The following is a 19,193-nucleotide window of genomic DNA, read 5'->3' as shown; positions in this document are numbered from 1 at the left end:
CGTGCCTGCTGCGCAGGCGCCAAGCACCCCTGCCCCCCCCTCCCTCCCTCCCCCCCCCGGGCAGTGGATCTGACCATCCACAAGTCAGACGCGACTTCCGGGTTCGCAGCCAATAGCGAGCGCCGCCACCGCCCTGCGCCCGACAATGCAAGAGAACTCGATGATGATTGGCTGGCGGGGCGGGGCGGGGACGGGAGGGCGCCCATTGGGCGGGGGGTGGGGAAGGCCAGCTGTGAGTGCTTCGGGGTACGGCCATGGCGGAGCGGCAGGACGGCTTCTGCCTGCGGGAGGTGCTGGCCGCCTTTCGGGCCTGCCTCACGGCGGAGCAGACCGTGCTCATGGACCCCTACCTGCGCGGCTGGAACGGGCTCATCAGGTAAGCGGGGAGCCGGTACCGTATTCTCCGGCGTGCACGCGCACCGCCCTTCTGGTACCGTATTCTCTGGCGTACACGCGCACCTCCTTTCTGATACCGTATTCTCCAGCGTGCACGCGCACCTTCTTTCTGATACCGTATTCTCCAGCGTGCACGCGCACCTTCTTTCTGATACCGTATTCTCCAGCGTGCACGCGCACCTTCTTTCTGATACCGTATTCTCCAGCGTGCACGCGCACCTTCTTTCTGATACCGTATTCTCCAGCGTGCACGCGCACCTTCTTTCTGATACCGTATTCTCCCGCGTGCACACGCTGCCTGCCTCCCTCCTAGTACTATATTCTCTGTGCCTCCCTACCAGTACCGTATTCTCCCACCTGCCTTATGTTAACTCCTACTGTATTATCATACACACCACACACACCTATTCCTTACCCCCCACCCCTGCAGGGGGGGGTTATTTTCTGCCTTAAATAGACTCCCCGCTTCTTCCTGTTCGGCCCCCCTCCTCCCACCTGCTGCTCCTCTTTTGTTCCAGCTCCTCCTCAAGCAGACAAATACGGTAATAAATAACCGAGCCTCTAAAGCGAGGAGGTGCTGAGCCCACGGGTGTGATGGGAAGCAGCCGGGAGCCTACAAAGGCCGTGCCTCTGCTCTCAAGAGACCGCGCTGCCGTATTTTCCTGTATATCTTCCTTCTCCCTGGTCTGGCGTGTCCCCTAAACTCCGCTCAATCTCCAAGCTTTGGTTGTTTTATTGCTGCTGCTCCAGCAACTCCCTCTTCCAGTTGCGTAATGAGGTTTTTGTGGTTCTGACCGTAGGTTTCTGAACAGCCTGGGCACGATTTTTTCCTTCGTGTCAAAAGACGCGGTGACCAAGATACAGATCATGGAGAAGTACCGCAGCAGCGACCAGCGGGAGAGATACGAGACTCTTCAGACCATGGTGGAGTATGAGTTGGCCAGCGGCTTGGTCAGTCTCAAAAACCGAGGGGAGTGCCCCGAGTCGGGCTGCCGGACCATCTTGCGCCTCCACCGAGCCCTTCACTGGCTGCAGATGTTTCTCGAGGGGCTGAGGACCAGCCAGGAGGACTCCAAGACGTCTGTGATCTGCACAGACTCGTATAACGCCTCCTTGGCAAACTACCACCCCTGGGTTATTCGCAAGGCCGCCACGCTGGCTTTCTGTGCGTTGCCCACCCGAAACGCATTCCTGGAAAACATGAATCTTGGCACTCCCGAGGAGGCGGTAGATATGCTGGGGGAAGCCTTGCCTTATGTCTGCAAAGTCTATGAGATCACAGAGGAGCTGTATGCAAAGCATAAAATGCTCGACCTTCCTTGATGAGGAGAGGGGGAGAGGGGTTTGATCAGGTTGTCTCGGTAGCGTGGCTTGCAAGGACCCACGCTCCTTATCGCTGTGCACACGTGTAAACTAGAACCTGCTGATCTGCACTAAAGCTTGGGGTCTTTCCTCTTCTGTTCCACTGTCGTCTCTCATATATTGCTAATAGACTGCAGCCAAATCTGAGTGCTTTTTTTTTTTTTTTTGAGTCTCATGGTAGCATCCATGTTTTGGCTCCTGTTTTTGTTGAAAGAAACTCAGACCATTCCAAAGCCATATGGTATTGCTCTTGCTTCAAGGGATTCTTCATCTGTCTCCTGGGTTCCTTTCCAAACTTTATCTGATTTTTAGTTCTTTAGAAAACTGAACATAGGACCCAGAAATGAAGGATCGCTTAATTTTCACCTTGAAGCAAGAACACTGGGGAGGTCTGTTCAGCCTCCTGTTCAGGGACGAGGGAGAAATCCTTGGGACATACCAAAGCCTTGAATTTTGCGTTTTAGTTTGGTGCACTTTTATTCCTGGGTTCTGGTAACTGTGATGCTCTCTCTTGGAAGGAGCAGTTGAGCATAGATCTCCTTCTTGAAAATTGTTTGTCACTAATAGCAGATCGCTCTTGCGTGTTCTCCTCTGCTTTTTCCTCCCCTCCAAAAGAGTTCAGGAGCATTGAACTGTGATACAGTAACGTATTTGTCTCTCCCTTTCTATGCAGGCATGTCAGAGCAGGGAATCCTTTTCTATTTCTTCTTTCTATCCCCTCTTGCTCTTTGCTGTTCTGAGTTGAGGAAGCTGCTTTAGTGTATGCTGCATGGTGCTAAGCTACAGAACGGTGCAGAGTTTTATGCATTTTGAGGGCTGTATATATAGACGCTACATAACACTATATAATAAGCTTAAGGAAACAAAGGGAATGCTGGAGGCTTGGAGAAACAAAATGTCTTGGGCTCGTTGGGATGATTGTAACTTGTGCTGTATATCAAATCAGTGTGTGCGGCTTCTTCCCCCGCCTCTCCCCGAAGCTTTAATGGTTTCCAGACCAACTAAATGTTAGGTTTTAAACAGAAGGTAAATATTCATGCAAGTTCTATTGCTATTTTAGTGTGGATTCCTGTTTGCTGAAGTATAGGATAAATAAGAAGGGACATGTAAATAAGGCAGCATACTTGAATTTTGAAAGCCCTGGCGGTGTTTTGTATCGCGAGAGGCGCTACTGCTACCCGTGTTCTGAAAACCACTAAAACAAGATCACCCTAGACACTTGAATGGCTGCTGATTTATTCTGTGGGATACAGGAATTCAGTATTACCTTACAAGGTTCAGTCTAGTTAACACTGTTCTCCGTTAAATTACATAAAATAACTTGCTCCCACAGAGCGCTGTCATACAGGAATGCTTCCCTCTTTCAGATGCTGGAAGGCCTGTATGACCTTTGGCTTAATGCAAAGCGTGCTATCGTAAGCAGCTGGGTAATTAGCAGCTTAGCTTGCTGATTACAAATGAGACCAAACCCTTAACTGATGTGTGCAGAATGCACCTCTGTCTGGATGACTGGTGTCTCTCTGTGGAAAACTGTTTAGCTAAGGGACTTGGAAAGGAAGGTTTTCCTGTACAGTGCCAGCCATGATAAATACCTCTTAACCATGGTAGGTGTGTGTCTATGCTCTAAGAAAGCTTTGTGAAATGTGTTGTTCTCCTTCCACATCAAGATTTTTGACCTTTAAAATTGCTGCTTTTGCACACAGTGCCGTGGAGCAAATTATGCATGATGACAATCCAGGTAGCTCCATGTGCCACCTTTTAAGAAACACTCGGGGATGTTTTATTCTACGACAGCCAACATAAAAACTTTCTCAGTTCAGCCTCTCCTGATGAGAGGCAGCTGGTATTCCATGACTAGGTGCTTTTGGGGCATATTGTGTTGCTTCTTGATGGTTTTGTGCCATGTATTGCTCAGAAATGAATGTAATGTTTGTGTTCCGCGGGATTAATACAAAGACAGCAGTTTTACCACGTGTACAGGTGGTTTCTTTGTTCTCCGTTGATATGTCCAAGCTAAGTACTCATCGCGTCAGACCATAAGTTTAAGGGCAGGAGTTGAAAAATAACTTACTTGCCTTTGTTTTTTCCTATTAAAGTTGGCCTGTCGGTGCTACCTCTCTGTGTGCTGTTTGTACTAATTCCCCTTTTTATTCAGGGTAGGTGGTTTATATATTGGGCTGCTTCAGAAATGCACCCTTACAAAAATACAGGAGGCTGGCTGCCATCTCGGTAACATCTCTAGCCCACTTCTCCGTGTGTGTGCTGCTCAATGAGAACCGCACCGCTTCCAGCACTGTTCTTTGCTCGCTGCACTCTGCCACTTGTCTAAGATCTCCTGGCCACTTCGGCTCCCCTTGCCTCTGTTCAAAGCTGCTCGTTAATGGTGGAGCCTGGCAACTGGTGCAGATCCCCAATGACTTCTGAATGTGCTGTCTGCAGGTCGGGGCCCACTTCGAAGCAGGGACTGTTGCTTGATAAGCGGAGCTACGACTGCAGGGATGAATGCTCCTTTTTAAAACCAGGTTGCAATGAGAAATACAAAACTCTAGAACTCTTAGTTCAGAGATAATGATAATTTTTTGTGACTTTTTATTAGATCAAAAAAAAAAAAAAGGTATCTGGTTGTAATGAGTGTGCTAGTGCACCAGATGGAGCTTATTAGCTGAACCTTTTGGAAGAGGAGGCTGAAGAACTGAGCAGCTATCTGCTGCTTTTATGCATATTACCCTTGAATCAGCCAAGCGTTAAATTACTCCTGCTCCTCCACAAATTTGTGCTTAGTCTTCAAATATAGCTTGCATACTTGAACCATGAACTGTGATTCACACTGCTCCTGTTCCTACCTTTGCACCCTGGACTTTTCTTGAAGGGGTGACAGTGGTTCAAAGAAACCTCAGTAAGGAGCTTGCACGGCTGCCATCAAGCAGTGTACGATAACTTCCACTCCAGCTCAGGAAGCCTACAATTTAGTTTGCTCTCGCAAGGTGAGATGACGCAGGAACAAACCTAACATCACGTCCCTAAAACACTTAAGGAAAGCAGCGCTCCAGTCCAGAAGCGGAGACTAGTGCCTCTGCTGTGCATTAATACTGGGGCATGAATAAAAGCTGAGCAAATAAAAAGAGCAGCGGACCTGGGGGCTAAGTCCAGAGGTAGGTGCTCAGTATGATCAGTCTTCCCGTGACGTGAAGCTGATGGAAAAACCTTGGTCCTAAAGTAGATGCACTGTCACGCTCTAAAGCATACCTCATTATTTCCATTAAAGATGTAGCAATGCCATAGGAGAGAAATCTGACCACTGTCTCTTGTAAAAAATAGCAGCACCACTTACTTCCCCACTGCACAATGAAGCTGCCTGCCCAAGCATATTCCAGCAACAATCGAGTGAGGTTCAGAGGTCCGTGGGCCAGTCTCCTAGACTTAAAGAGAAAAAGTGTTTGCGATTCCTCCTGCCTGTGACTGTAGCTCCTACCCTGACCCTGGGTCACTGAGTGCATCCATCTACTGCTCTCTTAAAAATAAACCTCAGCCATATTGCACTGCAGGTCACCTTTACGCAGAGTTTTTTTTTTCCCAGTGCAATTTGAAAACCAGCAAAGGTTGCAACATAGGGAGCTTTAGCTGAAAAATGAGTCTCTGTGCCTTTGGATGAAAAGGCTCAAAGAATGTGGGGATGGGAGAATAAATTCGGTACCTCGGGAAGAACTTGAAAGGTTGTGCAATAATAGGTCCCAACGAGAGTGAATAGCCAAGATGAGGAGAGAGCGTCTGGAACAGGAGAAATGCGCCGTGCGTCCCTGGAGAAGCTGGCTACACTTAATGGCAGCATTTAATGTTTGACTCCATGTCTTCACAACAACTATTTTACATTCTTCTGCTGGCATTTCATCATCACTGCCTTCAAACCCCAGCTGGCCTGTCAGGGGAGAAGGCTGAATAATTTATTCACAAAGCCACGTAGCGTCTGACCTGGTTTCAGAACATGTGTTCTCTGCTTAGGAATGGCTCCTCTCCTTGTTTTATTTCCCAAGGCTCAGCAGGATGAAGGGGCTTCCCCAAACAGTTGCATGGTGTTACATAGGATCCTGGTACCGGAAGGGTGGACAGTCCCTCGGTTCCCTGGAGCCCGTGTAAAGTAGCCTGAGGAGGACAATGCTTGTAATTTAAGAGCGGTGCTCTTGGAAAACATTTGTCCAAAGCGGGTTGAAAAGCAAACCACCAGCCAAAGCTGTCCCTGTCTGGTCACTGCTTTACAGAGTGAAATGGCAGCAGACCCAAAGGGGGGAGCTTCGCCTCCGAGCTTTCAGCTTCTTATCTCTATTGAGCTTGAGAGATTTGTCCATCGTGGCGTGATTAGCTATCAGTGGACCACAAAGGTTTAGGGGTTTGAGCAGGGACCATCAACTGCCCATTGACTGACTGTCTTAATGAAACAAGTCCCATCACTTGGGATTTCTAAAATGGAGTTGGATGGCATTTTTATTGCTGTCCCTTTCCCCAGGAGCTTATAGAAAGCCTTTGGCATCCACACCCCCGGCAAATTCACATTCTTTGTCAATGCACCCCCAGCATCAGGTTTGGCAGGAAAATCAGGACTGGCCCTAGGCAGGTGGAAAAAAGTGAATTTACCAGGTAAAACATCTCCGTTCCAGAACTTCTCTCACCCGTCGTCCCCTTGAACTGCTGGTGAGAGCAGAAAAATAACCCTGAGGTCGGCTCCGTCCCACAATGAAACTTGAGATGTCAAATACAATTGTGCATGCTTTAATCGGCTCCCCAAGCCCCTTCGATTTATCACAGCAATAGCGAGAGTTTATGACCCACCAGGGATGGGAATTATTACTTAAAGGAACAGCACGACCTCGATGTAAAATGAGCAAGTGACAGGCGAGAGAAGAGTTATTGGCTGCCCCCGTATCTGAAGCGACTGGGAGATATATAATTCCTCTGTAATTGCTCAATAAGGAACATGAGCTACAGCACTTATTTGGGAGGCAAACGACAGCGTCGTTAACTCGGAGTCACGGAGCAGCCTTGTCTGAAAGGCGCCGGGGCCTGCAGTCTCGTTACCGCTGCCCCTGCACGTGACACTAATCATGGGCCCAGATTGCCAGCCTTTGCCATTGCACTGAAGTCTTCACCTGGTTTGAGCTGGGGCTGGGGGGGAAGAGGGCATTTGTGCCCACCTGAATTGCTTTGGTGTTTAAAGTGAGCTCTCTCAAAGAACCAAGTGAGGAAGGGGCTGTATTTGTTGTAACGACAGAGCATTTTCATTTCGTATCTGCTAGCTGAAGGGAGTCTCTCAAGGGCTTCAGGCAAGTCTAAACCATAGTGTGACTTTGCTCTGCACAGGGGGACACACTCATCCCAGGCAGAGCGGCTAAGGGGCTTTCTAATGCTCACCCCTCCCTCCTGGTACATGCAGGTGGGCATGGTCCCAATCCAGACCCGAGTCTGAAGAGAAGTCAAGACCCGGTCTCGATTCTGCCTGCGAGCGCAGGGCTTGCACATCCCACCCGTGTGAGCGCAGACCCCGTGCCGTGGATCCAGCCCCCTGCGTTCAGAGGCAGCCGGCGACTCAAAGATTGGCGCAGACAGCCACATCAACCCCTTGCACCCAGCTGGAAAGCACAACACCAGCAAGAGCGGAAACCCCCATCACACCGTCAGTCAAGGCAGGGGAGGCGAGGGCCTGGAGTGACTGGTTAGTGCATGCCCAGGGGAGCCTAGGAAGCACATGTGGGGTGACTGGTCACCACGTCATCTCTGCCCACGCGTGTGCAAAGGGGACTCTGCGTGCCCACCTGTGAGCTGATGGATTTCCCTTCCAGTTCAAACATAGCAATGGCTTAGCAGAAGGGGAAGATCAGGTCCAAGGGCAGCAGAACTGACCATTCCCTGGCAACGCCTGCTCTCGCCTCGCAGAGGACGGTCTGGTTTCGCTAACAGGCCCTGAGCTGCTGCTGTCCTATTCAGGGCCCCTTTTGTGCACACAACGTCTGCCGGAGATAAGCAGTAGCCGGGGCCCAGAATAAGGCTCCTTATCACACGCTCCCATTCATCCTGCCGCAGAGTCACTGCAGCAAGCGGCAAACAACCTTCATCGCAGGAAAAGAGCCAACATGCAGTGGAGAGGGAGAGAGAGGGGAGAAGGCAAGGGCCGGGGAAGGCGGGCTATGGCCCTGCAATCTGGAGGGCAGGTGGGAGCATATTCCAGCCAGACACGCGTCTCGGGATACACGAGCACCTGTTTCTGCGAATGGGTCTAGCCTGGATGGGCTGATGAGAGTGAACGGAGCCAGGCCCTGAGCATGTAGGATGGCCTCAGCCAGACCCCACAGGCTAACTGAGCAAGGTGAGGACCACTCTGCTTTACTGCCAAACCCAGCTCCTGGGCAAGGGCACACTGCTGGGATGGCCTCCAGAGAGCGGTCCTTGGCCGTTGTCTCAGCTATTGTGGGCAGCGTGGGCTGGTGTCATAGACGCCTTCAATTCCCTTTGGCTTCTGCACTGCAGAAATGCATGGCTTGGCTCCCCTGCTCCCCGGGGAAGGTTTGCCACTCCCCGGTTCTTCGGGGGTATGGAGGGTTCATTCCCTGGCTGTGCCAGCTGGAAAGGCTTAAACATGGAGCCATCACACCCCATGCACTGTGCGCCGAGAAGGGTTCCTCTGCTCATAAAACCATAGGGCTGCCGGGGACGTCTGGAGATAATCTAGTCCAACCCCCTGCACGAGGCTGCACCAGCCCTGGCGAAACCATCCCCGAAGAGGCTTTGTCTCACTCCCACTTCACTTCCGTAACTACCTGTTCCCGTGCTCGACCATCCTTATGGGCAGAAAGTTCTTCCCAATCTCCAATTTAAGTCCCCCTTGTTGCACAGCAAACTCATTCATCCTTCTCCAACTGGTCTGTGTTCTCTTTCCAACAACCTCCTCTCCCAACCTTTTCTCCTACGCCACGTTTTCTAGACCTGTTAGCCTCTTTTTAGGTTCTTGGAAATGCCCCTCGGAGATAGGTAGCAACAGAATCATCTCCCTAACAGGTAAACTGCAGCCTGGAGGGTAGGAAGTCACCTCTCGCAGATCAAGCAGTAAAGGGACAGCAATCCCAAGGCCAGAACCCAGGAGTCCTGACCCCGACTCCCATCTGCCCATCGTCCCGTCGGTCACTATGGACGGTGTTTCCCTGGGTAGGAAGCACTTAGGAAGGGTCCAAGTCCTGCCGTCTCCCTGCACCAGCCATAGCAGAGGCAGGGCGGACCCCCGCAGCAGAGGTAAGTTCGACGGAGCAGACATGTCCCAATGACCAACGACCCAGCTTTGCAGGTTCGACACAAAGCAAAGCCCAGCTCACTTGCTAGGCCCCACCTGGCCGGAAGCAAGAAGCCGGGTCCGCTCTTCCCGGCGCAGCAGCGTGGCGCATCCTTGTGATCTGTCACTGCAGCGCACGATGACTGATCAGGCCCTGCCAGGAAATCATATCCCAGGTCCCTCAGAGCGGCACAGCTGGTGCTTGCTGTGACTGATTAATGGTCCCCACTGAAGCCTTTTATTGCAAAAGATATGGGATATTTACAGTCTCAACTGCCAACCATTTTTCTTGCTTTCCATCCCTTTCCTTTTTCCCCCTTTTTCTGCCCATCCAAATGAATTATTGACTTAGTAGGAAGGGACAGACGACTGGAACCGCTGCTCGAACTCGAACCCTTCTGCAGCAGTCCTGTCTTACAGCTGGGCTGCTCAGCGCTGAGACAAGGCGAGCACGTGCATCTGCTGCTGATGGGTGGTAGCAGGAGAGGCAAAACAGTCCTGGGGTTATGGTGCCAGATTAGGAGCTGTGCGGGCTGAGCTAGCTCTGCCACAGACACTGGGTACCCCTAGGCAGGCCAGAGAGAGAAGCATTTAAAAATGCCCAAGTGATTTAGGAGTCCAAGTCTCATGCTCAGAGTGCCTTCAGCCTATAGAAGCTTGTTGCCTTTCAATGGCTTTGGCTTCTGACAAGGTCACCCCCAAATGCCCCATTTCTCCCTTCCACCCCTCCATCAGCCTAGACTGTTACTTTTCAGGGTGGGGACAGCCTCTCCCATGCACTTACACAGGACCCGGCACAATGGGGCCCCGATCTCAAGTAGGGTCTCCAGGTGCTACTACAAAACAACCCCCCCCCTGTAGCCCAGTAAGATTTGGGGGTGCCTGTGTCCTCTCTGACTTGCTTGGGAGCATTTCCCAGCCCTGGGCTAAGCACTGCAAGCCACACAAGTCAATGGGCAGGTCAGAGGAACTGGGGGAAACCCCAGCAGGGGCTGGGCAACGTGCTCCAGCAGTCAGTCCTTCCACCCAACGTGAGACCTGAGAGCAGATGCTCCCCAGTTTCTGAGCTTCAGACCCCCACCGGGTATCCCCAAGTTGAGCACCTGCCTCACTCCCCACCTTGAGCACCCTGGCCCATGGGTATAAGGCCATCGCCACCGTACGCAGCCACGTCACTCCAACAGAAGGATGGAGTGGCAGCATCGCTTGAGGGAGGCAAACCCCCCTGACAGACAGACAGACAGACCAACTCCCGAGCTCTCGCTACGCAATGTGGTTACAACCAGAAGGCACCCAGCACCGTACCGGACCAGGCCTTTCGCTCGGGCGCTCTCGGGGAGAAGCCTGACAGTGGCCAAGATGCCGGATGGGGCGTCCCTGGAATTTGCAAGCAGGTGGCAGCCTCCAAAACCCGCTGCAAAGGCTTTTTCTTTTTATGCAAAGCCAGCTTGGTTCAGAGCAGCGCCAGTCTCCCCCATGCCACCTCCTCCTCACCTGCCCCTGCACAAAGGCTCCTCACTGAGATGGCACCTGGGGTTGGGCTCGTGGTTTGCAGATGACGCCGGGAGGGCAGTGCTGTGCATTTGACTGCCGAGCGCCGAACACAAAATCCCTCCTTGAATGCACTTTGCTAAGCAAATTCTCCAGTGTCCCACTCCCCTCCCGGCACTCTCCTCAGCAAGAGCCCCCAGGGCTTGCTGATGCCACCCCCTCCATCCATCCCCAAACCTCTGCCTTTTTAAACACCCCTCCAAGCATCGGCTGCAGGACAGCGAAGCCATGGCCAGCATCCTGCTGCTGCTCCTGAGCTCTGGCAGCGTGGCAGCCCGCGAGCTCACGTGCATGTCGGCTCAGTTCAAGAGGCCTGGCCACTACATCCTGGGAGGGTTGTTCCCATTCGGCATTAACACCGTGAACCTCAGCACGCGGGTGGAGCCCACAGCTGTCGCGTGTGAAAGGTAGGTTGGGGTCGGGGTCCGGGCAGAGCAGACCTGAAGGCTGCAGCACCCCCATGCCCAAAGGTCAAGCCAAGAACACGGGGTCCTGATCGCCCCTGGGTTTCTCCTGTGATATTCCCCCCTCCCAGCAAAGTTGCCAAATCACTGAATCACAGGTAACGCATCTGCCAACCCGGCTGTGCAGCCAAAGAGATTTGCTGCAGAAGTGCCCAGGGAGCCTCAGGCAATAGACGGCAAAGGTCCCGCCACACTAGTGATGCCCTGCTCCAGAGCTGGCCCAGTGACAGGCAGGCTCAGCCAATTTGGTTGGCAGAGCTACTCCCATCAGGAGCTGCCCAGGGGTCACAGAGCAAGAAGGAAATTCCTCCTTCACACGAGGGTCCTGCTGTCCCTGGCTGTGGGAGAGGCAGGGAGGTAGGGGTCCCTGCTGTGCTGCCTCCTCTCTCTGCAGGTTATATGCCACAGGGCTAATCTGGGCTCTGGGCATGAAGTTTACCGTGGATGAGATCAACAACTCCACGTCGCTGCTCCCGGGCGTCCAGCTGGGCTACGAGATCTACGACAGCTGCTTCGAGCCCGTGGTGGCCCTGCAGCCCAGCCTGCTCTTCCTGACCCAGGAGCGCAGCGCCGCGATCGACGTCCTGTGCAACTACACCGACTACCAGCCCCGCGTGGCTGCTGTGATCGGGCCCCACACGTCAGACCTCTGCATGGCGACGGCCAAGCTCTTCAGCTTCTTCCTGACCCCGCAGGTAACGGTGCGACCAAGGCTCACTCATTCTGGGCAGGACCAGAGATCTGGCCCAGCAGCTGTCAAAGGAGGGATGGGCCAGTGGTTAGAGCACTGGCCTGCGAACTTGGGGAGGTCTGAGCTCAGTCCCCCGTGTGATCCTGGGCAAGTCCCTCAGCCTGGGCAGTGCATGCACAGGCATGAAAATACCCAGCCTGACTCCAGGGGAGCTCAAATACCTTCACACCCTCTGGATTGGCTCCTCTGTGCCTCAGTTTCCCGGCACTGTGCTACAGCCCAGGTGTGTCGTGGGGATAAATCTGTTCTGGACTAGGAGGTGCAAAGGCGGCAGTGAGAGAGCCAAGCAAGGAAGGGGCTGTGTTGGGGCAGCAGATGCATCCAAAGACCGAAGGCCCCTTCTTGTTCCAGTAGCAGTTGTTGGTCTAATGGAGGTGAACGCTGCTCGCTGCCAGGGACTGCGCACTCCTGATTTCTTTTGGGGCTTGTAGGACTCGTGGGGGCTCAGCCCTTCCAGCATGAAGCCCTCTGTGACCAGAGGGATGAGGGGGAGGCCGGACCCTTGCACAGGCAAGACGCCCCGTTTGAACCGAGTGAAAGGGCAGCACGAGGGAGGAAGCAAGTGGCAGTGGCAGCTCCTCGGCAGAGGGAAGTCGCCGGTTTTTATCCTAGCAGCCCCCAGACTCAGCTTCAGCCTTTCCCTCTAGGTCAGCTATGGAGCCAGCGCCGACAAACTGAGCAACAGCGAGCTGTACCCCTCCTTCTTCCGCACGGTGCCCAGCGACAAGCTGCAGGTGAAGGCCATGATCCACCTGCTCAAAAGGTTCGAGTGGAACTGGATTGCCGTCATCGGGAGCGATGATGAGTATGGCCGCGAGGGGCTCAGCCTCTTCACCAACTTGGCCACCAGCTACGGGATCTGCATCGCCTATGAGGGTGTCATCCCCACTGACTGGTTGGACCCGAACCCCTGGGACAAGCTGGACGAGGTGATTAAATACATCAACTCCACCCAGGTGAACGTCGTCGTGCTCTTCTCCATCGACCGCCCAGCGCAGACCCTGCTGGAGCGCTGCATCAAGAAGGGGCTGAGCCCGAAAGTCTGGATTGCCACCGAGGCCTGGGTGATGTCTGACATCATCATCTCCATCCCTCACATCCGCACCATCGGGACTGTCATCGGTTTCATCATCAAAGGTGGCAAGGTACTCGGCTTTGAGGAGTATGTCGCCCAGCTCTTCACCTCCATCCAGCAGGAGAGCTTCTGCCAGGCCTCCCGGGAGTGGAGCCGCCAAATGGAGTCGGGGGTGCTGGGCCCGCAGTGCGAGCACTGCGACCACGTCAGCTGGCAGGATGTGGCCTCCTTGGTGATGCACCGGCAGACCTACGCGGTGTACATGGCTGTGTACAGCGTGGCCCATGCCCTGCACAAGGTGCTCGGCTGCACAAAGGACAGGTGCTCCACGGTGCCCATCAAATCCTGGCAGGTGAGTGAGGGCCGGGTCCCTGCGTCACCCTACAGGCTCCTTCCCTATCCGCGAGCGGGCTTTGTCCTCTTCCCTGTCCCACATCCATGCTCTGGGCAGCACAGATTAGCTGTAGAGGACCAGACTGCTGCCTTATCTGGTCCCCCCTCCTGGCCCTGCCCTGCCTAGCACAGTGTGGTCCTGGGGTGGCTGCAGAGCTAGAAGACTAGGGCTCAATCCTTGGTCCTGCCATTGACCTGATGCTTGACCCTGGTGCTACTGGTCCAGCAAGGACTGACCCCCAGGTGCAATAAATACAGAGCAACGGGGTGTCCTGCTGGCACAGCACTTCACACGGGAGCATCGGCCACGCTTTACAAATCAGGAAATGGAGGCCCAGGGCAGCAAGTGATTTGCCAAGGTCACCCCAGGAACTGGAGTAGAGCCAACATCTTAGCCCCCTGCACCAGTCCTGGCCCCTACAGTTGGTGTAGTTACTGTTTGCCTTGTCCCAGAGTTAGCACCATACAAAGGCTACTGCTAAAAAAACAGGGATGGGGACGTTCCTTCCAGCCCCCTGCCGCTCTCCAGGTGCTCGGGAGCCTGTGGCTGCGATGAACGACTCCCCCATCCCCCTTCTGCTACCGTGCTCCACCCATGAGCATCCGTGCCCAGGCTGTCAGCCCTGCTCCTCCAGAGCCCGTGGCCAGTCGTGTGTCCCCCTTCCTCCGGCAGCTGCTGGAGGTCATGAGGATGCTTCAGTTCGAGGTGCATAACTACAGCTTCAAGTTCGACCAGTCGCAGAGCACCAACATGGGCTATGAGATCTTGCTGTGGAGCTGGCAGAACCACACCCTCCACCACGTCTCCGTCGGGAAATACGAGAACTCCCTGTCCATCAACAACTCCCTGATCCAGTTCCACACTGAGGATAACAAGGTAACGAGGGGCAGCGGGGCGGGGGGGAAGAGATGAGGATGATGATGGGAATACCGTACCTCACCTTCAGCTCCCTGCTCAGGGCTGTCGACCAGGGCTGCTTTCTCTGAACCCAGTTCCTCCTGGTCCTATCACAGACCCCAGCTGTGTGCTGGAAATGAGACTCTCCCTGAGCTGTGGAGGGAACAAGACACACAGCTGAACAGCTCCAGTCCAGTCCAGTAAGGACTGGAGAGCCCACCCACAGCTAACTTGTTCCAGTGCATGCCGAGGCCAGCTGCTCAGGCCTGACCACGACCCTCCCCCTTGTCATCCAGAACCCAATGTCCACCTGCTTCAGCCACTGCAAGCCAGGGCAGTTGAGAAGAGTGAAGGGCTTCCACCTCTGCTGTTACGACTGCATCGACTGCCCCATAAACACCTACAAGGACAGCAAGGGTGAGTGCCGCTGCCTCGCTGGCCCCCCACTCGAGAGAGCAGAGATAACCTGGGGTCTGGTTCTGTGCTCTTCCCTGCACCAAAGATGTGGCCTGTGTGCAGGAGGGACAGAAGTGGATGCCCCAGTGCCTGGTCTCACCCTGCAGGACTCAAGTGCTGGCACTTCCACTGCAGACATGGGATTGAATGGTGGGAGAGCGGCTAGAAGCGATGTGCATGCATACGTGTGTGTGTGTGGAGGGGGGAGATCAGGGGAAGGGAGTGAAAGCAGAAAGCATGGGAGTTTGGAGAGGAAGGGGATTGGGCCGCCATGATCCAGGGGCCCTGCATGCTCTATGATCTCAGGGGCAGGGGCACGAGGCCATCACTGCCTTCTCCTGGCTCTTTGCAGAAGAGAGGTTCTGCATTCCCTGCTCCCAGCACCAGTGGTCGCCGGCTCAAAGCATCCAGTGCTGGGACCGGACCGAGAGGTACCTCTTCTGGGGGGAGCCGCTCACCATTGGCTTTCTCATCCTGACATTCGCTGCCCTGGCCCTGAGCTGCCTGGCAGCTGCCCTCTTCTACAGGAACCTCAGCACCCCCCTGGTGCAGGCGGCCGGGGGCTGGATGAGCATCTGCACCTTGCTCAGCCTCTCGCTGATGAGCGTAAGCACCATCTTGTATGTAGGGAAGCCCAGGGATTACATCTGCCTGATATACCAGCCCATCTACGCCCTGTGCCTCAGCATCTGCTTCTCCACCCTCCTCGTCAAGTCGCTCCAGATTGCCCTGGTGACGGAGTTCAAGAGCTGTGCCCGCACCCTCCTGCCCTGGGTGACCCAGAGGAGAGCCTGGATCCTGGTGGCCTTCTGCTTCCTTGTCGAGAGCCTGCTGTGCCTCGGGTCCCTCTGCAGTGCCCCTCCCCTGCTGAAGTACGACTACAAGCTGCTGCCCACAGAGACGCTGGTCCACTGCCAGTTACAGTCCTGGCTCTTCTTCCTTTTGGTGCATGGTTTCAACACCGCCATGGCCTTCATCTGCTTCCTCTGCACGTTCATGGTGCAGACCTCAGGCAAGAAGTACAACGTGGCCCGGGGCATCACGTTCACTATGCTGACCTATTTCTTAACCTGGATCTTCTTCATCGCCACCTATACCACCATAAAGCCCACCTACAAGCCTGTCGCCCAGATGGGCGCCATCCTTAGCGTAGTCCTGGGCACCCTTATAGCTAACTACCTCCCCAAGTGCTACGTCCTCCAGTTCAAGCCCGACTGGAACACGTTGGAGCGTTTCCAGAACTACGCCAAGGAGCCACCAGAGGACAAGGACTCTGGCTAAGTGGAGGACAAAGCTGGCAGAGGGGTTTGGTTTGTCACGTGAGCTGCAGCCCGCAGACACGGTGATGGTGTGAAACATGCGCAGCCCTTTCTTTTGGACTGAACATTCAAACCCCGGTCTCAAGCTTCAGGGCTCTACTAGCTGAGCTAAAGGAAGATACCTAAACGCAACAGTAGTAGGTCTTTCCTCTCCACGAGCTGATCCCTAGAGGATGAAATTGCTCGTTCAGATACCTTTTTCACAGCCAGGACCACCGCAGGGTCGTCTGAGCAAGAGTCCTCAAACCATTTGATGCTTCTCTGTCTGAATCAGTTCCCTTAGCATAATTCCAACATTACCAGGCTCTCGACAGGGGCAGATGTCCAAACCAAGTGCTGCCTCTCTCAGGATGTTTCTGCATGTTCGTTTCTAGCTGATCCTTAGTACGATGATGAAGCAAACTGCTGCTTTCAAAAGCTTATACATCTCTCCTGCAGTCTATAAGGTGCAACTCTACCCTGCTTTCTGCAGGACACAGAAATACAATAGCAATATGGAAACAGGAAATAGTGGAGGAGGGAGGAGGACACTGCCCGTCATAGAAGTCGTGGGTGCTCTGGATCCGACTGAGAGGGTTTGAGAATCAGGAAAGTTGGTCGCTGACTATGGGAGGCTGGATCCTTCCTTGCTCCCCTCCACACATTTGCCAGAGCCAGCATGGGTGGGGGAGATGGATAGATTAGGGACAAGATAAAGCACCAAGTTGCTTTTCTGCAGGCTGTGAGGGTGAGAATCATATTTGAGGCCACTTCAAGGATCATATCCTCTATTCCCAGCAGCTAGTTTAGAAAAAAAAGGTGCCTACATTAGTCCTTAGCTGCTGTCACTCTTTCATCACCCTCCGTTTCTCCTGTATATCTGTTGCATCAATAGAGCACAACATCCTCTTACAGATGCATTCTGGCTTATGGGACAGCACCTTGGGTTTCATGAGGGTGCTCACCTAATGGGAACATGCATATTGCTAATTAGGTTTCCGTGGATTGTTTCATTAAAAAGTGACAAGTCAAAGACTTTCCACTTTTCTGGATTTATATCGTAGCGACCAGGATAATTTTTCATGAAAGTTTCTTACAAGTCTTCTGTGCCGTCCCTTTTGCGTTAAGAGATCCAGGCCATCTCACTGCTGAAACTTCCTTAGCCTGACGAAGGGTTTTGAACCTGAAAGCTTGCTTAATAACTTTTCTTCAACTATTTGGGTTGGTCTAATAAAAGATATTAAATTCACCCAAGGAATCTTGTCTGCCTACGTCCTTAGACCAACACGGCTACAACCCAAACCCCTGCATAGTCAAGGGACATTTGTCATCCAAATTTGGCTGTGCTAGTTTGCGTTTCACCAGCATGGATTTGCAAAGGACATGGAAATGAAGTGAACATAGGAAATGCAAATTGTGCTCTACCAAATCAGAGACCAATGCTCCTAGAGCCACAACATGCAAAAGACTAGCAAGAAGATGTGTACGCTAGGCCTGTGCAAATAGGGAACTATTCAATTCAGGGTTCGGATTCAGCTGATTTGGATGCCAGCGATTTGATTCAGAGCTCTGAAACAGTTTCCTGCTTCGAATCGGCTCCAAAGCCAATTCAGAGATTAGGCCATAGGGTATAATGGGGAATCAAAGAAATATCTATAACTTTGTTTTTTGTCTGATTTGGATGAAACTTGCAGGGGTGGTAGCCTCTGCTGAGTGCATGAAGCCTGCCAAGTTTCAAGGAGATGGGTACAGCGGTTTGCGGGAAACTGAACTGATGATGTCCTCAAAGCATCTTCTTTGGGGATTTCTAGGTTCGGAGATGCTCAGAAACACCCTGGCTGGGGCACGTTGCTCTTCTGTTGCATGCAAGGTCCTTCTATCCTCCCTACACTGGGCAAAAAACTCCCCAAACCCACAGTTCCCCTGTGCTCTATGAAATGACATGGCTGCGTTATCACCGTGCCCTGAGATGCACCTTGCTTTCGAATGCAATAATCCTGAGAAAGCAAGGTTGTTTTGGGTTGGGGGTGGGGAGGAGGGGGAGATAAAAGATCACATTCTTTAATGGCGATATAAACCTCAAAGCACAAGTGCAGTACGGGACCCTGAAGGGTAGCAGCAAGCAACTAATAAAGGATGCTAGCATATCTGGAGGTTGGAAGGCAACACTACTGCTATCTTCAAAAAACACCTAAGGGAACCGGGGGCTCAATTTCCACCAATTTTAGGCATTGTAATAAAGCTCGGACGACAAGAAAAAAAACACAGCTTGGAAAAAACCATGCTGGAGTGGGTAATGCCAGACGATCTGTGCTGACCGTGACAATTATAGCCACTTAATCTGCTCGGAGACCAGCTAACGGGTTTACAGACAGCATCGGGGCAGAGATGCTTTTGAAACTGTTAGGGTCATAGGGCTTGAAGCTACCTCCTAGTCATTTCACTGGAGCAGAGTGAAGCCCCTGATTAGCTGGGAAGGTGCCAAAGACAGAGCTAATGGAGACTAGCTGTTACAGGGTGGCAGAGGCAATCCAACATCCAGCAGGCCCATTTCAGTACACTGCACTGCACGGACCTCCCAGGAGCACTTGCAGGCTTGGCTTTCTCCTGCCATCCGTTCTGCTGATTGGCATATTGGTGCCTGGGGCCATTTAAATGCAATTTGTTTTCAGCCAAGTTGTGCTTTGGTTTCGTCGCTTGATGGAGTAGATGACTAAGGGCACGGAGGGGCTGCATAGCAGCTGCCTCAGAGCCCAGCAGGCTGCCTCTCTCGCAAAGAGATGCTGTTCAAGCTGTTCAGTCCTCTGAGCCCAATGCTTCCTTCAACTGTGGTGCAACTCCCCTGATGTCAATGGAGTTTTATGGGTGTAAAACTGCCGTAACCACCATCAGAATCAGACCCACAACGCATTAGCATGTCTTTCTACTCCCCTGTATGGGAAACATTAACAGCAGGCTCCCAGACACAGGGATCCAGCACGTGGGCACAGGACACTGTCAAACAGAAGAGATGGCTCCCATCCCAATGGGTCTGCAGCGTCTGCGTAAAGCGAAAAGCAAACGGAGATACCAATTCTCAGTGAGGAGAGAACTGGGCAAGAGCGAGTCATGTCGAGTGGCCTAAGTGGCTGTCAAAGACCAATGGTTTGCAGGCATTGCTGCAGAGGTTTCAGGGAGGATACTGCAATGGCTTTGTAGATATTATACAGGGAGCTCCATTCATGTCCAGTGCTTTAC

General features: G+C 53.0%; 2 protein-coding genes across 2 annotated transcripts; both read left to right on the top strand.

The window, feature by feature from the left end:
- The first annotated feature begins 211 nt into the window (after positions 1-211).
- On the top strand, positions 212-3,871 carry CPTP (ceramide-1-phosphate transfer protein). Its single transcript, XM_006277788.4, has 2 exons — positions 212-376; positions 1,197-3,871. The coding sequence occupies exons 1-2, from the start codon at positions 255-257 to the stop codon at positions 1,717-1,719; spliced, it is 645 nt and encodes a 214-aa protein (XP_006277850.1). The 5' UTR covers positions 212-254; the 3' UTR covers positions 1,720-3,871.
- Positions 3,872-7,578: 3,707 nt separating this feature from the next.
- On the top strand, positions 7,579-17,205 carry TAS1R3 (taste 1 receptor member 3). The gene is made up of 7 exons (XM_006277795.4): positions 7,579-8,113; positions 8,803-11,028; positions 11,480-11,780; positions 12,484-13,263; positions 13,978-14,181; positions 14,499-14,619; positions 15,011-17,205. The coding sequence occupies exons 2-7, from the start codon at positions 10,850-10,852 to the stop codon at positions 15,937-15,939; spliced, it is 2,514 nt and encodes an 837-aa protein (XP_006277857.1). The 5' UTR covers positions 7,579-8,113; positions 8,803-10,849; the 3' UTR covers positions 15,940-17,205.
- Positions 17,206-19,193: the final 1,988 nt, after the last annotated feature.

This window comes from Alligator mississippiensis, chromosome 13 (genome assembly GCF_030867095.1).
Source record: "Alligator mississippiensis isolate rAllMis1 chromosome 13, rAllMis1, whole genome shotgun sequence".
Lineage (NCBI taxonomy): Eukaryota > Metazoa > Chordata > Crocodylia > Alligatoridae > Alligator > Alligator mississippiensis.
This window is presented reverse-complemented; position numbering and strand designations above follow the sequence as displayed.

Excerpts from the sequence above, each read along its gene's own strand:
- CPTP (XM_006277788.4), top strand. The coding sequence starts at position 255 with ATGGCGGAGCGGCAGGACGGCTTCTGCCTGCGGGAGGTGCTGGCCGCC. Across the intron at positions 377-1,196 it reads GGCTGGAACGGGCTCATCAG|GTTTCTGAACAGCCTGGGCA; the intron begins GTAAGCGGGGAG and ends TTCTGACCGTAG.
- TAS1R3 (XM_006277795.4), top strand. The coding sequence starts at position 10,850 with ATGGCCAGCATCCTGCTGCTGCTCCTGAGCTCTGGCAGCGTGGCAGCC. Across the intron at positions 13,264-13,977 it reads TGCCCATCAAATCCTGGCAG|CTGCTGGAGGTCATGAGGAT; the intron begins GTGAGTGAGGGC and ends TTCCTCCGGCAG. Across the intron at positions 14,182-14,498 it reads TCCACACTGAGGATAACAAG|AACCCAATGTCCACCTGCTT; the intron begins GTAACGAGGGGC and ends CTTGTCATCCAG.